Source organism: Callospermophilus lateralis, chromosome 9 (genome assembly GCF_048772815.1).
Source record: "Callospermophilus lateralis isolate mCalLat2 chromosome 9, mCalLat2.hap1, whole genome shotgun sequence".
NCBI classification, from domain to species: domain Eukaryota; kingdom Metazoa; phylum Chordata; class Mammalia; order Rodentia; family Sciuridae; genus Callospermophilus; species Callospermophilus lateralis.
Window position 1 is genome coordinate 31,212,575 of NC_135313.1, and position 24,821 is coordinate 31,237,395.

The following is a 24,821-nucleotide window of genomic DNA, read 5'->3' on the forward strand; positions in this document are numbered from 1 at the left end:
TGGAAAATATTGTTCTATAAAAAGGGAAGGAAATCCTAAAATAATGATGGAGATATGGCATAAAGACACAAGACCCAGTTTGACTGGGCTCCCACTGGTTAAGGATAAGACAATTTCAGCGTCAAAACATAATAATGATAGGGGCAAAATTCTACTCATCAAATAACATAGGAGACCATGACACCATGCAGATATAAATGAACACATGGATAACTTGAAATTTTGAAGAAGAACAGAAGATATACAAAGGTTCAACCTACTTTCCAACAAAGCATTTATTAACTGTAAAGGAGAAAAGAGTTGCTTTACAATGAAGAAGTTTGACAGACACCACTTTAGTCAAGTAATTAAAATGAACATTTACAGTCATGCAACAAATAAAAATTGTGAACTGCCTGGTGAAATACAATTAAAAGAGCACAATATTGTTTCTGTGTTCTTTCTGACAAAGGTGAATTACCTTATTTTGATCAGGAAGAAACATCAGACTGACCCAAACAAAGGACATTCTATGAAATAACTGCTTGTAATCCTCATAAAAGCCAAGGCCACAAAGTCTAGATGGAGGAACTGTCCAGACTGAAGGACACTACAGAGACATGGCTACTAAACGCAAATGGAGATCCTGAGCAGGATCTTTGGCTACAAAATACATAATGAAGACAAAGGGAAAATCTCAAATACAATCTGGGAATGAGATGGTAGCAATGTATCAATGTTAAAATTCCAATATTGATGACTACATCATAGTCTTGGAGGACAATGTTCTTTTTTTGCAGGAACTACATACTTTTCAGAGATGAAAAGACATTAGATTCAAAAACTTGCTCAGGAAAAGAGCAGTCCTTTTACTGTACTTCTATTTTGTGAATTTGGATTCTTTCAAATTTTAGAAAGAAGATGAAAAAAGTGGCTGTCCCACTCATTGCACAAGGTCATTCAAGAACAAGGTCAAATTTGCAAGCGCCAGCAAAAAATCATCATTTCTCTGTCCCAGCAAAATACTGTGAGGTATTTTCAGGTGCTGTGTATTAAAGTTTATTCTTTAATTCTTACTACTGCTAAGAACTACTTAATAAATGGCTCTTCTTAAAACCAGTTTTTATTTCACAGAAATTTCATCCTTTAACAATTCATTTTGAAATGTTCGATGTTGGGAGGAGGATGTTTTGAGGCACACCTTGGGACAGCCAAACAAAGCCATGAAGGCTGTCCTCCCCACCCTCACCCCCGACCACTAGTTCAGGGAACACCTCTGCAAACCAGCCAGGTGGCCAAGCCAGCTAAAAACAGAGAACACTATACTTGATTTAAATTATAAGTTCAGTACTATACTGTACACATCCAGCATTACACACGCTTAACACAATATAAGTATGCATAATGACATATCAAGTCTCACTTTAAAAGTAAACCAGAAGCAGGGAACAACAAATTTAAAACTACTAAATGTCCTCATTTTCCATAAAGTTAAAATGTTTGTTATATACACACTGGCTGCTTCAGAAGCCTTAGGCATGTGGGCAGAAAGTGGAGAAAATATTCCAGCTAAGAATAATCCCATGTTACAGGTATTTAAGAATCTTTTTAGCCAAATCAAAGAAGATTATCTTAAAAGCCCAGGGCCTGTTTCCAGGCTGAATGGTTGTAGAAGGAGCTGTCCCCTAACCCAGGTGTTCTTCTTCACAGGTTTGGAGGTACCAAGCTGGAGGAGATCTATTCTGATTCCCAGGGTGACTTCAGTCTCTGGGGTAAAACAGCTGGCCATCTCTGGTTCAGTGGAGTCTCAACCCTGGAACTCTGCCCAGATCCAGAGGGCTGCTCTAGACTCATGGGAACCATTCTAACCTGTCAAGCCCAGAGGCAGCATGGCTGAAATTTGACAGCAGCCTCCTGGAACTGCAGCTTTCAGGCTAAATGGAAAATTCAGTCCACCCCAGGAGAATACTTGCCAATTAAACACGGTTTGTTTGTTTGTTTGCAATTTTTATATGATCCACAAAAATGGCCAAGCTTGTGATTAATAGCACCATGAAAACACAGATAATGGTAGAAAACAGGATAATAAAATGAAGTTGCTTTTGATTCTGGGCCTGTTTCCTACCACTAATATCAACAAAGTAAACCATTTTAAATGAATTTGGAGGACTAAGATGTTTTTCTAGAGCAAAAATATTCTTGTAGGAGAATATAAGCAAAGGATATAATTTATCAATATTCTCCCTACAAGATAAATATATATTATTGCATATATGTGTGTATATATACAATTTTATTAAGCAGAAGAGGAAAGAAAGGTCAACATAGCTCCTATTCAGAATGGTGCAAGCTGTCAAGTTTGCATGTAGACATATTTTTAAAAGGAAAACTGAGGGAAAAAGAAGACATCTTAACTCTTGATAGAGTGATCGACTCAGGTCCAGAAATTAAAGGAGAGTACTGTGTAGGTACTAATATTTTGGTGACAGTATAGTATACATCAACATCCCGGAAATAAAACAGCTACAGTTGTGAAGAATCTCCCTCTACCATCTGGTTTCAAAAGGAATGCTCATGCCTACAGAAAGAAAAGGTAATCTGTTCACAAAAATGAGGACAGATGCTGGCCCTTGGCTGCCCATTAGCTTTGCAGATTAATACCCTTGGCATCTTTAATTTTTTTTTTTTTTTTTTTTTTTTGTAGATGTGTTTGTTTTACTGGCTGGTGCATTTTAGGAGCAGAAGCAGAGAGACAGGGACTCTATCCCAGTGAGGTCTCTTTGTTGAGCCCACATGAGTGGGGCCTTCTATAAGGCTGGTTGCAAGAGGGTGTTTGTTTTGAAAGAACCCAACAAGAGTGAGGCGGTCTGTTAAAATCGCTATCCACTGATAGAATCACTGGTCCAGTTTGAACAAAACATCAGCAGGAGATGTAAGTCACAAAACCCGTCAGATTCTCTGTGGTCTAGGAATTGAAGGCATCTCGTACTTCCAAGTTGCAGGGAACTGGTCAACGTGGTTCATGCCTGGGTACCAGAGAGTGGCAGAAGTTATGGGGTCACATCTGTAACAAAAATTAAGCATAAATTCTTTAAAAGTATATGCCGTTTCCCTTCAACAGGTTTCCCCCTTTCCCTCTCATACCCTAATCCACACACATAGACACACACCATCTGAATTCTTCCCTATGTTTTAAGACCCAGTTACCAGTTCCTCATTTTTAAGTTTTACTTTTCTCACTCTCGAGGCCTATAAGACATTCTCTTAACTCTTCATTCTAGCTGCTGCTGTCAGGGAGGGGGCCACCTTCCTGAATGTCCCTGCTCCAATGCAATAGCCCCACTGTGCATCTTCCTGCTTCTCTGCTTTTTCTGAAGACTTGAGAACAGGCTCATCCCAAGCACTGGGAACATCTCAGGGATGAGGGAGAGCAAATGGCCCCAGCAGGCAGCTCCAATCCAGTGGTGATTGAATGAGTAGATGCATGCCCCACATGCCATCCTCAAGAGAACAATTCTGGGGGGCCTTCTGTACATTTTGCAGACAGTGGTGAAGTCAGGCCTCTGTGATCTATAGCTGAGACCTTGGAAATGCATCTCCAACCACCCAGTTGCCTTTTTTCCTTGCTGTCTCATTCCCTTATCTGCCACACCACCGCTTTTCCTGGGATCACCTCCCAAGTAAACTACTGGCAACCCAAGTCCCCATCTCATAGTCTGCTGTCAGGGACCCAAAGAAAGACAGAACACATTATTATGAATACAATGATTGGGATAATTTTTTTCAGTTGCAAAATAATAAAACAAAACTCTTTGCAACTATCAAAGCTATGGTATTAACTGCCTAGGGAGCCAAACAAGTTATTGAACACTGTGGGCATCAATTTCTGTTATCTAAAAAAAGGAGGAGTGGACTAACTGTGCATTTTTAGCTCTCTTTACTGCTAAAGTTCCATGACAACAGAAATTATGTCTCTGCCTTCAATACGGCCCTTCACCACTAAGTGTAGCAAAAATGCAGTGACTTCTTTTTCCTTACATACTTCACATCATTCCAGCCTCATAGATGTAAGACATACAAATTTTCCACAATGGAAGCTCCAGACTTTCTGGATGTTCCTCAAACTAGCAGCACCCAGTTCTAAACCTCAAAAGAATTGGGGCTGGGGTTGTGGCTCAGTGGTGCAGTGCTCACCTAGCATGCGTGGGGCACTGGGTTTGATCCTCAGCACCACATAAATATAAAATAAAGATATTGTGTCCACCTAAAAAAACCTAAAAAATAAATATTTAAAAAATAATAGGTCACTTCCACCTAACATTTCCGAGGCCATCCAAGGTTCCTAGACTTGCCTTCTCTTTGCATAGAAACAACAATATCTTCATTAATTTCTCCTAATCCCATCCCCTGTAGCATCAGTCCAGATCTCTCTTCCTAATCTCAGTGCAAGATTTTCAAACATCAGTGTAGTCCCCACAGCACCATATTCAGGTACTGTCACTTAACTCACACTCAAATATTCATCACATGATTTAATGAATTTTTCAACAAGGAAGATTTAGAATCCTTCCAGGTTTTTTTGAAATAACAATTGGGAAATTGCTTCGATGAAGTTGTGGTTTGTGAACTTTTTATTTGGTTACTTACTTTTAATAGAAATATAACTTGTGTTTAATATATTGAAAATAATATTCTGCAGAGGGCATCAATTCTATTGAGGTAAAAACCCACATTTTTACAGAAAATATTAGGTCTTAGGGATATCTACCTTTCCTTTAAAAAATTAAAATTCCAGTCTTAATATAAACAACCCTCTTCTCTCCCCAAATCTCCAGGTGGAGCTGTACCTGCAAGTCTTGGTTTCTTCGCTGCATTCACGGCTGCCATGAACATATAGTCACTATTAGGGTCATGCACACTGGATCCATACTTCTGAAAGAAAAAGTCAGAAACATGGTTTATCATCTGCTCTTTGCCATCTTCATGCCTATTTTCTATTCTTTGTTGAAGAGGTATGTGACAAAATTCCTGGCTGTAGGTTAAACATAATAATAAATAATTAATAATTAATAATAAAGGCTTTAGTACAAAGAGTTTTCTGCCCAATTTCTTCCTCATTTTTGCTCTTTATTATTCCTTCCCCAGTAAACTTGGATTGTGGCACTTTCTCTTCTTCTTTCTTCTTTCCTCCTTTTCAGATTCTATTCTGGCACAGATACGCACACCATCTGACCAACAACCACACCCTGTATGCCCTGGAGCTCTAACACATGTACACAATATGCAGAATGGCATAGGTTCTTTGATTCAGAGCCTACAATGTAAAAGACTAAAAAGGATGTCCTACAGACATTCTTAATGGTTTGGGGTTTTTTGTTGTTGTTGTTGTTAGTTAGTTAGTTAGTTTCTTAGTTAGTTTATTTGTTTGTTTTGCCATTTTTATTTCTCCAAATAGCTTTTCAGCACTTTTCATTAAAAGCAAGGAGTCTAGTAACTTGCCAGGGAAAGAAGCTAGAATTTCCTTTTCAGTGACTACTAGCACATTATAATATTTTCTCATTGGTATTCTTCACTTACCAGTTATGTGAGACTTACAACTAATTGTTTTGTCTTTTCCCTGACTCTTAGGAAGCTCAGATACAAAATTGCAGCCCACCTTTAGTAATTTTAAAAATCAGAGACATCTATTTTTAAATTTTAATCTCCTTCCTAATCTATTGTCTTCCATAGACCCCAATTTTCTTTTTTTAATAACAATAATAATCATAACATATCTATATAAGCTACTGAGTCCTTTTGGAATAAAGTGAGCTACAAAATAAACAAATAAATAACCTCAGTTCCAAGTTTTTATTAGTTTAATTAGTAGGTATATCTCAGGGAAAAGTACCTGTCAAACCTTTTGATCAAAAACTCTGGGCAAAGAGCAATGTGTATTTTTGGTGAGTAAATAAACACTTAGGAAAGCATATGCAAGAAGAGATAGAAATTGCTCACCTTTTTTGTAAGCCGAAAAATAAAATAGCATCCCAAAGTGTACACTATCACAAAAGCTGCACATCCAATGGGTAACCAGAACTTCAGCTGGCAACAAAGCTGTGATTCTGGGTTGGAAAAGAGACACATTGATTAAAAAACAAATAAACACAACCTCCAAGTATCAAATCTCTTTCAGTGCCGAATCTCTAGTTCTTTCATGGAATTTAAAGGAGCTGTTAGTCCAATAAAGCTTTGCTTCATTACCATCAAGAAACTCAGTAAATGGTAGCCAATATCACCTCAGTATTACAGCAAGGATCCAGAAACTAATACTTTAAAAACTACAAATATATGTTTATAAATGTAGTCAATACTGTATTTTATAAAAGAGTAAGTAGGAAAAGTAATGCTATAGAACTATGATTTTTCAATCATCGCACTTCATTCCACAAACCCAGCAGCACACACCCACTTTATACCTTCGATTAATAGGTAATCACAATTAAGCCATGAATTGAGGTATTACCTTAAATTGTTCTGTTTTTCATTGGCATATGTATTTTAAAGACACATAACCTAATTCTAAGTCAACAGTGTTAACAGTCTATGTGATTAAACTACATATTACCAATAAATGCCAATTATGATTAATAAGTCATCTCTTATATATTTCATCAAAAATGATCTGCCCTCAACTATACCTAAATGAACTCCAACAGAAAAGGTACTTGCTTAATTGTTTTCATTAATGAGAAAAGTTGTCAGAATGTATATGTCCTCTTAAGCCCCAAACATAAAAGCAATGTCTTACCATAAATATGCAAATATTCTCTGCTAAGAATCTTTTCTTCAAAAGGAGGAGGATCAAAAATTGATAGGTTGCAGACATAGTAGCTGCCATGAGAACTGTCCAAGTTATTCAGAAAAAAGGAGACACTGTCGTTGGATAACTGAGATTGGCAGAATTTCATGTTATTAATGGACTCCACGTTTCCACTTGTCTTTATCTTAGTGAGTTCACAGAGTACTTGCTTCCCCTTCAGTAACTCCATTTTAAACTGCTGGACTTTCTTAGGGTACTTGCATAAAATTTGTACACCTCCATTGTGAAATGTAAACATATCAAAATTGGCGAAATCATCAATTTCTCCTGGATAAAAATAAAGAAAACAAAGCAAAAGTTATATTTTGTGAATATATTGCCCTAATAATTATATTTAATCATAAAAGTAATCTCTTGTCTTCATAAAGTCACCTCTATTGCACCAAAATGAAAGATTTTCATGTAGAGGCAAACACAGAAAAGAATATAACAAAAGGTAAAACTGTGACCCAGAAAAAAAACCTAATTAGAACTGTGCTTCTCTGATATGAATAAATGATATGTAAAACATTAAGTATTAAATAACACATGTAAATAGACTAAATCAAACAAACATGGGCCCTCACAACGGAGACTGATGGTAAACTAATCAATATGCAGTGATACACCATAATTTATGCTAGGAATGGAGAACTATACAGATATGTGGTTGGGATGGGATAGGTTATAATTTTGACTGGAGGATCAGAAATGCCCATTCAAAGAAATGACTTTTTCAAAATAGAAATTGAAACCTGGAGAGCTGTTGAACAAAGAGAGATTAGGAGAAAGACGCTGTTTAAGAGAAAAACACTTTTAAAAGTACAAAATATTCAAAGCTAAAATTGAACAATTATGTATAAATAGATACTTACATTATACCCTCCAACTGCAGAACAAAAGAACAGATCGATTATGTTCAAATGACACCCAGAAATGAATAATAAAGGTAAGATTTCAGATTTTTGCTTACTTTCTCACTTTTTAAGTAAACTTTAAGCTCAAAAGAACCAAAGTTCTTTTTGTGAGCTACATGGATATCACAGGAGGAGAAAACTGAAATGACTTTAGACTGGTTGCAGATTCTGAGCTACTAGTTCTTAAGTTCTTTTTTTACTTTTTCTGATTCTTGTATTTTTTAAAAAAAAAATAAATTTGTTTTAATTCGTTATACACAACAGGAAAATGCATTTAAGCACTTTGATATATCATACATAGATGGGATATAATTTCTCACTTTTCTGAGTGTACATGTTGTAGAATCACATAGGTCATGCAGTCACATATATACATACAGTAATAATGTCTGTTTCATTCTACTTTCTTTCCTATCCCCAAATCACCTCCCATCCCCTCCCATCACTTTCCTCTACCTAATCTAAGGTAAGGCTATTCTTCCCTAGTGCCTCCTGCCTTATTGTGAATTAGCATCCGCATATTAGAGAAAACATTCAGCCTTTATTTTTGTGGGATTGGCTTATTTCGCTTAGCATGATATTCTCCAACTCCAACCATTTACTAGCAAATTCCATAATTTTACTATTTAAAGCTGAGTAATATTCAATTGTATTTTTAAAAATATGATAAAGTTTCATTCTGATATTGGAAAAAAATTATTAGCATGATAATTTTTACTGACATTTTGAAATCTTTTTTCTTAAGATTAAATAAGTATAAGAATTTTAAGGAAAAAAAATTCCCAATTCTCCAGTGAAATAGAAATACTATTTGTATTTTTTTGCTCTTTATCTTCCAGATACATGCTTATTTTACATAGCAAATATTATTTGTGTTCTGCTATTGTCATTTAATGGCATATCATGAACATTTGATTTTTTCATGTAACTGCTTTAATTTTCTTTTTAAATGATTACATGATGTTCCACATGTTAATCTATCATAACCTATTAAAACTAATTTACTAAGGTGGGATAACAGGGGTTTTTTCAGCATTTAGCTTTTATGTAAATATTATGGTGTTTGGTCAAAACATTTAAATATCTTATGATAACAGTGCATCTTTTCATATAGCTTTCTTAATTAAGTGTTCCAATTTGCACTAAGACCAGTATCATTCAGGAGGATCCATTTGCTACACCTCTTCTTGCACTGATTGCCTCAATTTCATTTAAAGTTCACCACAATTATTTGTTTTCCTTAATATATCTAGGCTTAAACTTATACCCCTTGTATTTCTAGGGAATAGATTTTCAGACTGGGGATTTGATTATGAAAAAAAGCACAAATGTTCCAGTTTTCAGTTATGGAACAGATTATTCAACAATAAAATAACCAAAAATCCTGAAAAAATGTCTAAAAATAATATTAAAAGGATTAAATAGTTGACCAAAGGAGGAAAAAATATCAAGATAAATTTGAAAAGAGATCCAGAACCCAGAAAATGGAATAGAGCTTAGAAGTTGCTTTCGCTCTGAAAGTATTTGTTGTTCTTCCAAGTTCAAACTTCTTTTATATGTGTTTTATCTTGTAGGATCTGCAAAGTGAGGAATCTAGCAGATTTGTCCTCAATAATCTTGGTCCCCAAAGAGTTACATACTTGAAGTAAAGGAAATCAGAAGTAAACAAACTCTCATGAGGAGTTTATTCCACCTTCAAGTCACTTCAATATTCCAGAAAACCTCAGTCCTTGAATTTGATTTGAGGGGATACTTAACTTTTATTACCACAGGTTTTAAAAGCAAAATCGCAATCTATTCTAAGAAAAAGATTTAAACACTACAAATAACATTTAAATATAATGACAAGAAAAATATTTTTTAAAAAAAGCAAAACACACAAGGAATAAGGCAACAATAGGAACAACAGACTGAAATAAGACAGTTGAGCTTGTTATGTTAAAGGAAATAAATGACAAACTCATAATAATATCAGCAGAACACAAGAAAAATTTTTAAGTTAACTAATTTGAAAGAACCAATTAGAACTGTTAAAAACATGGCACAAACTGAGATTAAAAACTCAATGAAGAGTTTTAAAGCATATTAGACAAGGATATAGAGAGAATTGAAGAACTAAAAGATAGCTCAGAATGCAGTCACAATCCACAGATACAAGAATCCCAGTGAATAACAAGCAAACTATATTTACACCTACATATATCTTAATGAGAATCCTAAAAGAAGCTAGAGAAAAAAAAAATGACTTATTACTTTCAAAAAAGCAACTGTTACACAGTCAAGTGAAATCTCAGCATCAGTAACCAAAGCCATGATGCAGTGGAATTACATATTATATTTTCAATGTGCTGAAAGAAACTACCTGTCAACCTAGAACATTCTCTCTAGGAGGACAGTAAAGGTATTTGCAACTTGAAACTTTGATGGTGAAGCATGGATGTTGAGACTTCTTGCATGATCACTAAAAGAACAAAACTAGAATTTATACCCTAAATAAGTATCACAAAACTCAGCCTAATAGTTTTGTCTAAAGTTGGGAGGGGTGGATTAGAATGATGAAGGAAACACACAGAGGTGAAAAGTCTTCTGTGTGTGGGCAATGTTTTATTTCTTGGCCTGTGATTATTATAGGGAGTGGGATAATATGCTTTACCACTATTTATTAAATTGTGCATTTATGTTTTGGTCACATTTCTATATAGACATTTTGTTTTACAATAAAAAGTCAAGTATATGGAGAGGAAATAATCCTTGTTTCAATTTTTTAAACAGAAGGAACAAATTAATCAAAAAAGAAAGAACTGACAGCAGAAGATAGCAGCAGTCTACATTAGATAAAAATGAAGGGCATTTTGCTTGAGGATTTATTTGTCCTAGAGTGAATTTTGTTGTACAATTGTTATTTTGATGCTTTTTTCTCTACCATCTACTGCAGAAGATAAGATCAGCAGACTGGTTCTCTTGAAATTGTTCAGAGCAAATTTCCCAGAGACTTTAGGATGGCAGCAAGTAAACCACAAGAGGTCTTGGGGCAAAGGTGTCTGCTGCCACCGTATACACAAACCAACATAGATGCATTGTGTTCTGTTTTTGAAGATAACTTGGTCAGCAGTTTTTCCCCCTTTTGTGCAGACTCTGTGAGCTACCACCCAACATAAGTTGAAATGTAATGGTGGATGTACAATGCACTGTTTCTCAAGGAAACCAAAAACAAATTCTGGTCTAGCGAGACTCTGTGACTAGGGTCCCCCTTTAAACTTCAGTCTCTTCATCTGTGAAATAGGAAATAAAATGGAAATATCCTTCCAAAAGTTACTTTCTCTGGATCATAAGAACATACCCTCCGAGACTGCAAAAAAATCCAAGAGAGCTAAAACATTGCAATTGGGTGAGTTCTCCTTAGAGGAGGCCATATTCCCATAATCTTGTCTTTAAATGGAATATTCTAAGAAGTCAGGAAAATTAAAATGAATGCAGCTATGTTTCTTATCACAAAAGTATTTAGAAAGGCCAGGAAAGGTTTCATTTTTCTTGAATGATAGTATCAAGTTGTGTGCCATTGACATCAAGTAGGGATTCCAACTTGCCACTTCTACTGGGCACTCTTAACTATTCCTTTTATCATGTTTTGCTACAAAACCATTTGAGTCACCTCTTCACTATGTCTGCAGTCTGTAGCAGTTAAGACAGCTGACTCAGGTTTCTCCATGCCCAATGCTTAAGCTTTCTATCTGGAAGTCATTTGGTGACTCCAAGTCTGCAATTTGAAGGTTTTCAACCATGGTAATTAATCCATTACTTCAAAATTATGTTGATGCCTATAGAGCAGATATGTTCAAATACCAAACCCCAAATAATTATCCTCAGTCTTTGATAGCATTTTGTAAAAATAATATCAAAAGGAGAGCATTCATTACAACAATGATTAACAATTAGTGAATAGATAACTTATGGGAAATCTGAATATGTTCATGTATTATAACTGCAGAAATAGCTAGAATTGTTTCTTCACCCCTTTTGATGTTCTGATCTTTGAGCCTAATATTCAATCTGGATAATTGGTATAATTTTAATATCCAGTGTCTGCTTTGATTGGTTGGATATCAAATCTGTCTGGTTAATTGCTCTGCTGTACCAGTAGTTAAAGCTTTATGAGTGTCATCCTCTTTGAGCTCTTTCTTCTTGCCATTTTTTTCGTTTCTCTCATATTTACATTTTCTTCACATACAGTCTCTTAAATTAAAATTCTTTTCCAAAATATCCTCTCTTACACTATCTTTGAGATGCTCATCACTTTTCCTAAAATACCACCTTCACCTCCAATACATACTGTCCATGTTTCCATCCTGTAGACACCCCCACTTTCACTCTCCTTATTTCCTGTAATATGAGTCAACAGTTCCCAGCATCAAATATAGTCAAACCTGGAGAACTTAGAAATCACACAGAAAGTCTTGTGTACAGATAACTGAAGGCCAAGACAGAATAAATTATTTGTCTGAGGTTGTACAACTTCTTGGGTGCATGAAAGGTTTTTGGTTCTGTTCACAAAATATTGCTAGCAGCAATGAAATAGAAGTGTAATAGAAGCAGGAAGCCATGTAAACCTAGAGAGTGGTGGCTGATAACTGAGTGTTAAAGGACCACTGCTAAAAATCTGTCAACAGGAAGGCCTAATTTTCTGTTCCTCTGTTTTATGTCCAACAGAATTGATCCATTTCTCCATCTCAGCTACAATTGGTTCAAATCACCGTCATCTCTCTGGTACTGCAAGAGCTCACTAATTTTTCTGCTTTCACTCTTGCCCATTTATAATCCATTCACCAAGAGAAACCAGAATGATCTTCGGATATAGAGGATGAGATAGTATCACTGCCTTGCTTACATATCTTCTAGGACCTTCCCATATCACATTGAATAAAACTTACCCCCCCTGAACCTGTTTCCCCATGACTTCCAATTTCTATCCTACCTCTCTACTGCCTGTTTCTACCAGTCACTCAGCACATTGCAGTCCCACTGCCCTTCTGTTTTTATTCCACAAACACGTGAAGATGGTTTTTAGGGCTTTGAGCTGAAATATTTCTCTGATCTTTATATTACTGCTTCTTTCTCTTTATTAAAAAATATGGGTACTTCTTCAGCAACCACTGGGCACCCAACCCACCTAAGTCACTTTCTATCATATTACCTGAGAGAGAAAATATTTATTTACCATTATCTGAAATTATGTGGTTTATTTGTGTGTTTACTCGTTTATTGTCTGGCTACTTCACTATAATGTAAGGATAAAATCAGGGACCTTGCTGAGCATTCAACCATCCATTCCAATTATCTACAGTAGTACTTGTTAGACAGTAAGTTCCAATAAATATTTATTAGATGGAAGGATGGATGGATGGATGGATGGATGGATGGGCAATGCATATACAGATCTCTTAGACATTATAAATATAGAGAGATGAAGCATGAAATATAGAATATAAGAACTAAAAGAACTCTTAGAAATGATCAACTTGAAACTTTTATTTTATATTCTCCATTTATATTTATTAGGTAAAACTGGGGTCACAACTCTGAGCATCTTGCCCAGGATTGAAAAACTCATCACTAGAATGTTATCCCAAGGTTAGATATACCATTTTCTTTTCTTCTAGAAACAAATACATGAAGATATACAATCATGTGTACAAGTCACCACCCCAACTGGGATGTCATATTCTAATAAAAATCATCTGTTTGAGCTTTAAAAAAAATACTCACTAGGCTCATAAAAACTTGTTTAGCTGATTTATGGTTCTCTTGGCTCATTGATGTCTGTAGAGGAGAGGGCAAGTTCAAATCTAGTTGATTTTTTAGATCCTCAACATGCACAGTAGTTAGGCTTGCCCAACGTATGGCCAGGACAGTGAGCCCTGGACAAGTGGTTGTTCTGATACTCCCAGATGTTTATTTACAGCATGTTAGTGATTTTCAAGGTAAACACCACACTGCATCTTTTAGCACTTGATATATAGTCAGAAACACAAACAGGAAGATGTTATCTTCTATCCTGGTAATGAGTCTGAAAACCTGACTACCATATGTAAGATATCTGTTCACTTTCAGTTAGCATACTTAATGTATTCTCAGAGAATAAGTACTATATTTTCTTAATCACATTGAGTACCATGTCCAATAGGGTATATTCTTCTCAATAGAGGCTCCCCCTGTTGATGGCTACTATGATTTTTATCATACTGTTTTGGACATCAATAGAGTAAAGCTTTCAAGAGTAAAATCGGAATTTTTGTATTGGTTGAGATTTTTAGGTTTTCAAATTTTCCAAAGATAAGAACCTTTGTATCTACCTCTTTTTTGGGGGTGCTATCAAGAAGATTTCAGAAGAAAGATAATTTATCTGAGAATTATACCATGGCTTAAGAATCTATTTGCAAGTTGATTGTTTTATTATCTAAAGTATTTCTTTTATCTCACCGATATTGGGAAGTCTCTATAAGCAGCTGTATTACCCTTAGTTGATAATGCTTTGGAGAAAACATTTGGAGAACCTACACAATGCAGAGGGTGCAAAACAGATCAGCAATGTGATTTTATTCTCTTTAACTCAGACTGCTAACCACAAACCTCTACAAAGGTCTCAGAGTGATAGAAAGATAAGATATCCTGAGTTTGCAATTATTGATAGTGCTTATTAAACACATTTTCTGTAATCAAACAATGATAAGCCTCAGTTTGGTACAGCACGAGAATGTTAGGCAAGATACAAAATTCTTAAAATTGCCATGCTTATATTACATTTTTGTCACATTTGAAATCTTTCAAAGAAATTCAGGCATTGCAAAAATGTGATTCCCACACTTTGTTTCCACCTTTCATAAGCACAAAATCACTTCATATGAGTTTACTGACTAACACTTTTAGAATCTTGGTTCGTAGATTTTTATATATGCATCATTTCTATACTTATATTGCAATTCAAAGACATTCATATTCTAAAGAGATGATTGAGTTCAAGGAGGTTGAGAGGGTATGCAAGATAAATTCAATCTAATTTAAATTTCTAACATTTAGAGGGGGGAAAAAAGCCAAGAAATATGAAGAAAAGTGAAAACAGAGCCAAAAGGCCAAAAGAACACACACACACACACACACACACACACACACACACACACAATGTGTAAATTGTTTTTTACTCTCTAAAGAACTCCACAGGGGGCATAAAACAACCCTCGGTTCTCTAACCATGTGTAATAAGAAAAATGAAAGATCCATTTTCTCCTCCTTTAAAGTTATTTTCTCTGTGAAAATGGAAAAATCCCAAAGGTGTTATAAAACTTTGTAGCAATAGTCACAAAGTAATTAACTGTGACTATTAGTTATTTCGTTGCTATTGATTTGAAACCATCATACTAGGTAAATCTCAAGAGATTAAATGAACCCAGCTCCACTCCATAGGGGGGCAAGGAGAGAGAGTTTATCCACACTCCACAATAGACACATTGCTTCCCATTCCTCGGCTGCTTGTGTAGAGGTCGTTGGACACATGGACTGGGTGTTTGCTGTGTGAACTCATTTACTTCTATGGCTCCAGCTCTCATTTTGACCACAATAACACTTCTATATCTCCAACTCAACCCTCCAGTTCTTGGTTTCCAATTCCTTTTAGCGTCTCTATCTGGATACACAATAACACATCTACTGTAACATTTGCAAACTGAACTCAAGATTCATCACACCCAAACCCTATTCTTCAAGGGAGTTACTACTCAGACCCTACGACCCTCAGAATCTTCTTCATTTATTTCGATCTCTGACTCTCTTCATCTAATTGGTCATCAAGTTCAATTGACCCTATCTCCTGGATAGCTCTTGAATTTTGTTCTTTTTCTCATTCTTACAGCCAATCTAAACCTCTTTAATGTCTTCCCTTATCTGTGGAAACATCTTTTTGGCTATTTGGTTGGCCTTCTTGAAACCAGTTCTCTCCCTGCCTTCATGGTACTCCCACAGTTGTGCTTCTAAAGAGCATTCACTCCCCAAATTCAAAGTTTCCATTCATCTCCTATTGCTTATAAAGTAAGAAACCAATCTCCTTGATATGACACAAGGTGCTCCATAGACCATCTGTGCAAACCACAATGAAATTTTTGGCCATTTCTTCAACATCAGTACCTGTTTCCATAAATTGAAAAATACTATCACCCCTTTGTCTGACTAGAAACCCTTATTCATTCTTTAAGAACCATTTAAAATTCCAACTCCTCTCTCAAGGTCCCCCAAAACTTCAATCTCTATTCTCTCAATAATGCCTTATTTAAACCAATATGTTAATAATGCACAGCATCTTACAACATAATTAATCTTGCCTTTCCTCTTCATTTAACCATGAGCTTCACAAGGATAAGGTCTGTGTCATGGTTACCTAAATAAGTCCAGGATCAAGAACAGAGTAGAAGAAATGCAATATTTTTAAAATGAAGGCTGAGCATGATATTAGCAAAAAGGTTCTTGGAATGGGCTGAGAAACAGATTAGGAAAAATAGCAAGAGATTGAATTAACTAGATACTGGGGAACACTTATTTCCCAGTCCAAAGACCAAGACTCAACCCAGATGATGCCCAACCAGTTCTTGAAATCTAATAGTTTCAGTGACTTCCAAATAATAGCTGCAATAACAGCTTGTAAGTATTAAGTGCCTTTATGTGTAGGGTCCTGTGTGAGATGCACTACATAAAATATGCCATTTGTTTCTTATAGTAGCTTTTAAGTCAGATTGCCTATTTTTATTTCTATTCTAGAGATGAGGAGACTGAGGCCTGAGTAACTGTTCCAGAGTAACAGAGCCCAATATCTGGTAGAGACATGAATTGAACCTAGACAATCTGACTCCAGAGTCCACAAACTTAATGAATTTCCTAGTCCAAAAATCTCATCCAAATCCCTCATTTTACAGAAACCAAAACATAGGATCTAAAGAGACTCGCTGCAGAATAAGAAACAAAAAGAAGCTTTTAGCATCAGGCTAGATATGGAAATTATGCTCAGATATTTCTTTTTATATTAACTTCATATTATGTTTTAGTATTAAAATAATGTATTATATAATATAGATCATATAATAAATCTTAGATATATTACTGCCCTCAATACTCAAAATGGTTTTCAGGTTGGTGCCACATAATGTGTTCTGTGATTGAAGGTATTATTACACACTCAACATACATAAAACAATCTCATAGATATACAGTTATATGAGCTTTACACTCTCCTTCCCTTAGACATTTATCCACCAACTTTTGTATTTTACACTGCCCTGTATATTTTAACCCATAGAAAAGTCTGGATCCTGGCTCTGGCAGAGTTGAAATTCTTAATGATCACCCAGGAAATTATCTGCTTGTAAAAATGCACAGAAGGGGATTCACACATACAAAAAAAATTCCATTGTGATTAAACAAGTTCAAACTAGCACTTCTATGGGTTTTTTTGTTTTAGCTCCAGATAGGACAAAATAAATAAATAAATAAAACTTTATTTGTGAGAACAGTAAAGGGAGCATTGCTGTTGTTGCATGAATGGATAAGTTGATCCTGAATCCTAGAACAACATAAACATGAGCTGTAAAAAGTTTGATTTCTTAAATTCAAAATCATTGCCTTTAAACAGTCTTTAGTCACTTACAGGAAGTGATATATCTGTATCAAAATAGCTCAAACAGATTATATCAGCTCTGGGGGTCACCCTGCTTAGAGACAACTTGTTTCTTTTTCACTTTTGCTCAAGCAAAATAGATACAAGCATCACTATTTTGTGCACAACACATAGGAGGTTCCTAGCTCCGATTTCTGACTCTTTAAACTGACAAATCATCTTTTTTTTGTCAACCTTAGAGGCCAAACCAGTGAGAATGAAAATAATTCCTTGATTAGTAGTTTTAATTTTAGTTTCATATTCTATACCTACTGTGATTCACCTTCCAAAATATAACAATATAACTTTGAATTTACTTTTATAAGATGGTTTCAAATGCCAAAAATTTTGTTTTACTTAAAATGCCCTCAAAAATGCCACTTGACAGACTTAGTTCATTAGAAGAACAGTAGCACAGAGGTGTCACTTAGAAAATACGACCTTTTCTTTAGTTGTTGCAGATCACAAATGATTTTTTTAACTTGGAAAGAACAAAAGTCCTTTTACATATCAAAATCAATACTTTTAGAAGAGGAAGTAGTGTAAAATGGAGGTTTTGCTCAGTTTACAACTGTAAATAATAGTCTGGTTTGTTTGTTTTTTTTTTAAGTCAAATTAGTCTAAAGAACTTACTGTGAATGAAACTAGTTCGAGAACTTCAGTACATGCCTATATTTTGTGTCTATCAAGACAAGTGAATATGCTACTAGTGACTTAAAAACTATATCATTCCATTTCATCTGAAGGAGTTGTGGTTAACAAGCAACCAAAGTTATAAAATCTATTTTGTTCCCTACTATTGAGAAAACAAGGGGTTGGAAACTTATATGAGAATAATAGGCATTTCTATAAGGGAGGGGAGAAACAGAGGAAACTATGATTAAACAAATATCAGGGGAGAAAATAAAATGCCTTAAATTAAAGATAAAGCTTGAGTCTACCAATCCTAAAAAAAAATTAATGAATACACACAGAGAAACAGAGGCACACACAGATGCATTTCCTGCATTCCATATCGAAATGAACAACTTTCTAGATTACAAAATTCTAGAGACTTTTTGTTTTAAAATTACTTTCAGAAGAATGAGAATCAAACTAGCATAAAACTATTCACTCACAACCCTACAAGCCAACAAATAGGGGATGAAAATCCACAGACCTCTGACAGGAAAAACTGTAGTCCAGGGATCCTGTTGCTAGAAAAGACACCTGTCACCCACAAGGGTAAAAGAAAGTCATCTTTACCTGCACTGGATTCAGAGAGTTTGGAGTATCTGAAAAAAAATTAATGGGAATCCTCTGATCCTTGGATCAGAACAGATTATAAGATTAGACCCAAATTCCAGAATAGAGCTATCACATCAGAGATGCGATGCGATGTGATGTGAGTGTCAGGAAAGGATTCTTGGAACAGAAGAGAAACACTGTAAGAGAAAACCTAGCAGTGATCTGCAGCTGGATGTTTTAAATTATTTAAACAAAATCCATGTATGCAGCAAGGGTGCACTACGGGGGCAGTGTGGGAAGGGAAGAACATTTCTAAATTCTCAGGCCAGTGTAGGGGGCTAGGCACATCGGGCAAGGACACTGTCATGTTTGTTTCAATACAAGAATAAATAAATATAGACATTCAATGAAGATCTTCTGAACATGATAATGACTTAGTAAACTGAGAAAGGTAGTTGACCTTCCAAATTCACCAGAGGCAAGAAGAGAAGAGCTAATACATACATATGTGTATGTGCGTGTGTGTGTGTGTATAATCACACACACATGTATGTGTATATACAATTTCATTTATATTTTATATATAATTTTATGTTTATAATTATATATATTATATATATTTATAAATATAATTTCACTTACATATGGTAGAAAATAAGTAGTAAAGACACATACTGTTGAAGGAATAAAACCAAGTAAGTACAGGCTTATCCTGTTGGATGGACATGGCTTAAATTCATCATTGGCACTTTGAACTTTTTAAAATGTAGCACAAACATAGGAAGGGGAGGTTTCAGGGGATATTTCTGCCCAGACCTGAAAGATTGGAGAGAATCAAAGGTCAACTCATCTCCACAGACTTTCCTCTGAGCTCTGGGGGAAGAACCAGGTGCTGGAAACCCCCAGTGCTGTCCTCCCTGGGAAGGTGGAATTCAAGAATCCTTCAGTGCCCTCCACAAAGCAAGGCTCCAGGTGGGCTCCCTGCTTCCTGTCCCAACACCTCCTGAGACACGTGTGTTAGGTACCATCTGACATCTGGCATTCCCACTGCTGCATTCTGCACCCTGCTTCCCCAAACCAGGATTCATCAGGTCACCCACAAGGTCTCTGTTGCCCATAAAGCTTAGGAAGAGGCTCCTCTGAATGAAGTAAGAGCTTCACATTTTCCAAATTCTTCTCTAAGGAAGAGCCTTTAACTATTTCAGAATCATTAAATCAACATCAAGACTTGGTTAAATTTTACATTGAGATCCATCAAAGAATGGAAATTGCCAAGATTCCCAACCTTCTTAATTGACCAACCAAATAACAAAATTGACCAGTACTTCTATCACTTGAAATTTGTGTCAGAGCTATGCTACTTCCACAGAGTGTAGAAAGAACATGGATATTGGAATCAGACACATGGAGTTCTAATCTTGGTTCAGCCACTAACTGCTGTGTAGCAATCTATTTAGCCGTTCCTGGTCTGAGCTTCAGTCTTCAAGCATTGACAGAAGATAAGCAAACCTTTGTCTACATAGCATGAGAAAGGCTTCAGTGCTGGAAGGGTTAAAAATATATGACCGAGGACCTGTGGGTGCTTAGTAAAGTTCTTTGTGTTTATTGTGTTTATAATGGTAGTTGCTTGATACATCATCATGGAGGTATTTTGAATATGATGATTTTTAGTGTATTTATTATCATCATTTAGCCACTCATGCCTTAATTTTGCCGCCTGTCAGATTAGAAAACAGCATGTCACATAGTGTGGTTTTCCATGTGATGAGAGTGAACACTGGTTTTATTCATTTGGGATCTAAGATGAATATCATTCCAAATGTTCAATTTATTCCTCAGCTTAGTCTGGCAACGGTAATAATCCTACCCCAGGCTAGATCTATTCTTCCACAGAAATAATACTAATGCCAATTCAAAGCTCTCGTGTATAGTACCAACAGCATAACTGCCAAAATGGGTTTGGCATATTGGAATGGTTTTTAGTAGTACAAATGAACCCTGCAAAGACTTGCACAAATGTTCTTGGAAAACAATCCAAAATCTTTAACACGGGCATCTGAATGGTCAGGTCTCTGCTTTCCTTCCCAGCCTCACCTTGTGACTTCACCAACCTCTTTCCTCTCTGTGCTCAGACTCAGCTACCTCCTCCCAGCTCTCTGACCACACTTCATTCCCTCCTGTCACAGCTCACTCTCTAAATGCTACAGAACGGCCTTCCCTACCTTCTTACCCTCCTCCTCATTGATTGCAGCTTGTCGCTCAGGTCTCAAGTGCCATTTCCACAGGAAAAAAAGAAACAAACTTCAATGACCCTATACTCCAATCCCCCCTAAACACCCATCCCATCTAGCCAGGCTTCTTGGTTGCATTTTGCCTGTAACTATTGTTAATTCCTGGGACTGTTTAATTAGCGTCTCTCTCCCCAGCATTCGGTTAGTTTCAGGACAGCAGGGAGTGACCTGGTTTTGCTCATTCTTCTACAAGCAGCAGCTAGTACAGCACCTCCTACAGGGCAAGTGCTGGTGCTGTATGAGGGAATGAAGGAGTGAATGAATGAATTTCAATTCCAGAGTTATTCACGTTATTTATGATGCTGAAGGACTTTGTGAGGTTACAGGAAAGGCCAGAACAAATAGGTAGCCCAGAATTGCCCTTGGGACTTGCTACATGTAAACCCTTATGCTTCATTAGTCTTAAGAGCATTTGAATGACTCTGAAACAGGACACAATCAAACATTGAACCAATCCAGTTTGGGTTTGGAACTTTTTATTTTTTCAAGAGAAAAGTAATGTGTATTTCTTTGTACCACTGAAAAAAAGGCATTTCTAGATGGAATTAGACTTACTAAAAGTTCTGCCTTTACTTTTCCTGTTAAGAGAACGTCCCCACTTAACATAATTTTACTTGGCTTTCCCCAGCCTCAAGAATAGAACCTAGAGTTCAAAAGAAAAGAAAAATGTACAGAGTAAGAAGAAGCAGAAGCCCATATATTAATTTACTTTACACATAGCATTATTTAAGTTGTTCATTTAGAGTCTAATGTATACCACATGAGAGGAAGAATCAAAGACTCCAGAGTGATTTTTTTTATGTCTACAGGAGCTACAAAGATTTTTAATCATTCACTCCTCCTTGGCCTTTCAGGGGGATCTTCAAACTTAGTGTCAATAAAAACCTTATGACAGTCTATGTATTTTAGACAACAACAGACCATCCAGGTAAGATTAAAATCAAAATCCTTCTTTTGAAGCACTTCTGTTTAATTTTCTACCATAGAACAATTCCTATCCCAAATGCCAGGGCTACTTAATTCTCATTCTGTTGACACAAGTTTTTTTGCCTTTCATCTTTCTCTGAGAACAGTAAGCCACTCTTCTACTTTATCCTCTGACAGGTAACTCCATGCAGGTAATTTAAAAATTTAATGATCTGTTGAAACATATTTTTCATCTTAAAACACAGTATCAAAGGCAGTAATGCAAACCCAGTGCCATCCACACTGACATGGGGACAGGGTGGTCTCAACCATGTGGTCGGGCTGCGAGGAAGTAGTTTCTAATTTCAAAAAACAAAACCACTTTCTATTTGGTGCCTTATTTTTCTACTTTTCATTTTTCTTAAGCTCTCTTGAATTATAACTTAGTAAGAAATATTCAAAAGACCACTCACCTGTTAGAAGTTCAATTTGGAAGCAGAAAATAAAGAAATACCAGAAGACTGGCTTCATGTTTGCCAGAATCAGATCTGGTCCTTTCCTTCTGTGTTCAGAGATGAGAGTAAGTTTATGTTCTATTTGCTGAAAAAGGAAGTGGCTTGTGTGGGAGTTGATGTAGTGTCACACTTACCGTCAAGTCAAGGGACTGTCTTTTCATTGATGTCAACGGCTATATAGGAAGGGTTACTGCTTATGGAGGTAAAGGATTTAATCCATGGATTATTGATGATTGAGAAGACAGGAAAAAAAAAAAACTTTACCCTTATTCTGGCTCCAAAGAAACAAGTTAAAAAGACAAAATCTACTATTTTCACAACCACTTCATTCAGAGGTACCACTGAATCAATATCTATTGGGAATAACAAGACCTACAAATACTATGTGATAAATAAGACATAGGTTTTGACACATTTCTGTCTTATGTTATTTGCTCCAGAGAAGAGAAAGTCATTGAAATAGGACAAGAAATAAATGAAATTATTGCAGAAATTGAAATTAAGAAATCTGAAAGAAGAGCATCCCAGGAGTCTTAGAAATTATATTTGCATGACATTCATAGTAGATTGTAAGTTTCCAAATGATGGCAAGTTTCTGCACAATAGAGCAATCTGTAGATCATAGGGATTCTGCAGTTATAGACACAGATAAAAGCAAGAAAGTTGAAAAGCCTTTCATGGTTCCTTTATCTCAGCAGAAAAATAAAGTAGAAATGACAATAATAATAATAATATAAATAATTATATTTATGTGTACTTAATGATTTATATGAAATACATCTTAGTGCAAAACATAAAATTAAATGTAAAGTCACAAATAACATATTCAATATGTACAAAATATACCATGAATATAGTCCAATATTATGTTTATGTTATGCCTTACATGTACTTAAATGGATTATTTTTTGTGTACATATAGATAACGTGTGTGTCTGTGTACTCATTTAATCCTCTCTGCCACTCTGTGAAGTAGGAATCACTCACCTCCCCATTGTACAAATGAGGAAAACTAAGGCACAGAAAGGTAAAATACCTGACCTGGCCCAAGTCATGTAGTTAGTGTCAGCACTGGGATTTGGAAAATAGCTCTGGAGGTTCACTGAACCAAAGCAGATGGGACTATTTATGCCAAGGCCTACTGATCCTGCCACCCAGAGGTTTGACCTGGCTTCCAGGATTCTCAATCCAGACTGGACTTTCTGGGAAGGGATTGACTCTCAACCTGCAGAGATGGCATTCAGATGAGAAACTCACCTCAGTCAGGTAGAGAAACCAAGGTACAGGAGCCAAATGTCCAGGTTCTGAAGCAGATCCAGGTCTGGGGTTATCGAACTGCAATTAGGGACACTGGATAGAGCCAAAGGGTCGGAAAGGCAAGAAGGAAGCTAACCTTGGAGTGATGGCCAAAGCTGCCGAGGCTTCCCCTAGGTGTCTTTTTCAGGACTCCGGGGTCTCAGCACTGGATGTGAGCAATAAAGACTGGGCCCCCAGGACCCTAGGAACTTGCTACCCCTTATTTCCTCCCTTTTGTTTCCCCTGTGTCCCCCAAGAGCATCAAAAGAAGTCCCCAAGACCCACTGGCATTGTGCTTGAGGCCTGTTCTATAAAACACACAGGTAGTGGAAAGGAAATGACTTTCTGCCCTAGTTGTGGCCCTGCTCTAGAACTAAAATGAGAGCTTTAACTTTATGTGAACAAAACTGACCCAAATTCTAGAGCTCAGCTGCAGTTTCAAAGGAAGATAGAAGGCAGGAACCAAATAATGAACACTTACAGAACACATGCCCTCTGTTTGATATGCATTAACCCATTCATTTCTCAAAACAGCTGTACCAGAAAGATCCCATTATTATCCTCACATCATAGACAAGGGCATGGAGAGTTCTAGAAATTAAGCAATTAACCCTGGATCACATAGCTGAAAAGTTATGGAGCCAGGTCAAACTGGACAATGAGATTCTGGGTTCCATACTCTTCCTTACCATGCTACAATCTGAGGCCAGTCCTCATTTATTTGGCCATGGTAACATGACTTTTTTTGGTTCTATATTTTCAGAGAGGAAGTGTAATTAGGTCCTAGAGGAAGTTCCAAATTATTTGAATCTAAAAAAAAAAAAAAAAAGATTTCCTAATAAAATTAAAGTGCTGTATTTCTAACTCAAGGGGAGAAAAGTTGTACAAGTTGCAGTCAAAATCAGCTTTAGTTCAACTAGATGTGTGTGTTTTATTTGATGTGAATCTGCTGCTTTTTCCTAATTATCATGCTTCTTGGTTTGTAGGCTATCTGGTTGTAACTGGGAAGTCTGGCTTGCCTCTATGCCCACATGTTTTACGTCAAGGTCCCCTTAGGTGATCCTTTCTTCTTTAAAATCTCAGTTAAAGAACACAATTACTTGTGGTTTCAAATATTCAGAATTACTGATCTTGTACCTGGAAAATATACCAGGC

The 24,821-nt window shown here is 36.2% G+C and overlaps 1 protein-coding gene across 1 annotated transcript; it reads right to left on the reverse strand.

Moving 5' to 3' along the window:
* Window positions 1-1,460: 1,460 nt before the first annotated feature.
* On the reverse strand, window positions 1,461-22,408 carry Icos (inducible T cell costimulator). Its single transcript, XM_076866554.2, has 5 exons — window positions 22,329-22,408; window positions 6,770-7,108; window positions 5,977-6,083; window positions 4,831-4,911; window positions 1,461-1,744 (listed from the first exon to the last, which is right to left on the reverse strand). Exons 1-5 carry the CDS (start codon window positions 22,384-22,386, stop codon window positions 1,607-1,609), a joined length of 723 nt encoding a protein of 240 aa, XP_076722669.1. The 5' UTR covers window positions 22,387-22,408; the 3' UTR covers window positions 1,461-1,606.
* Window positions 22,409-24,821: the final 2,413 nt, after the last annotated feature.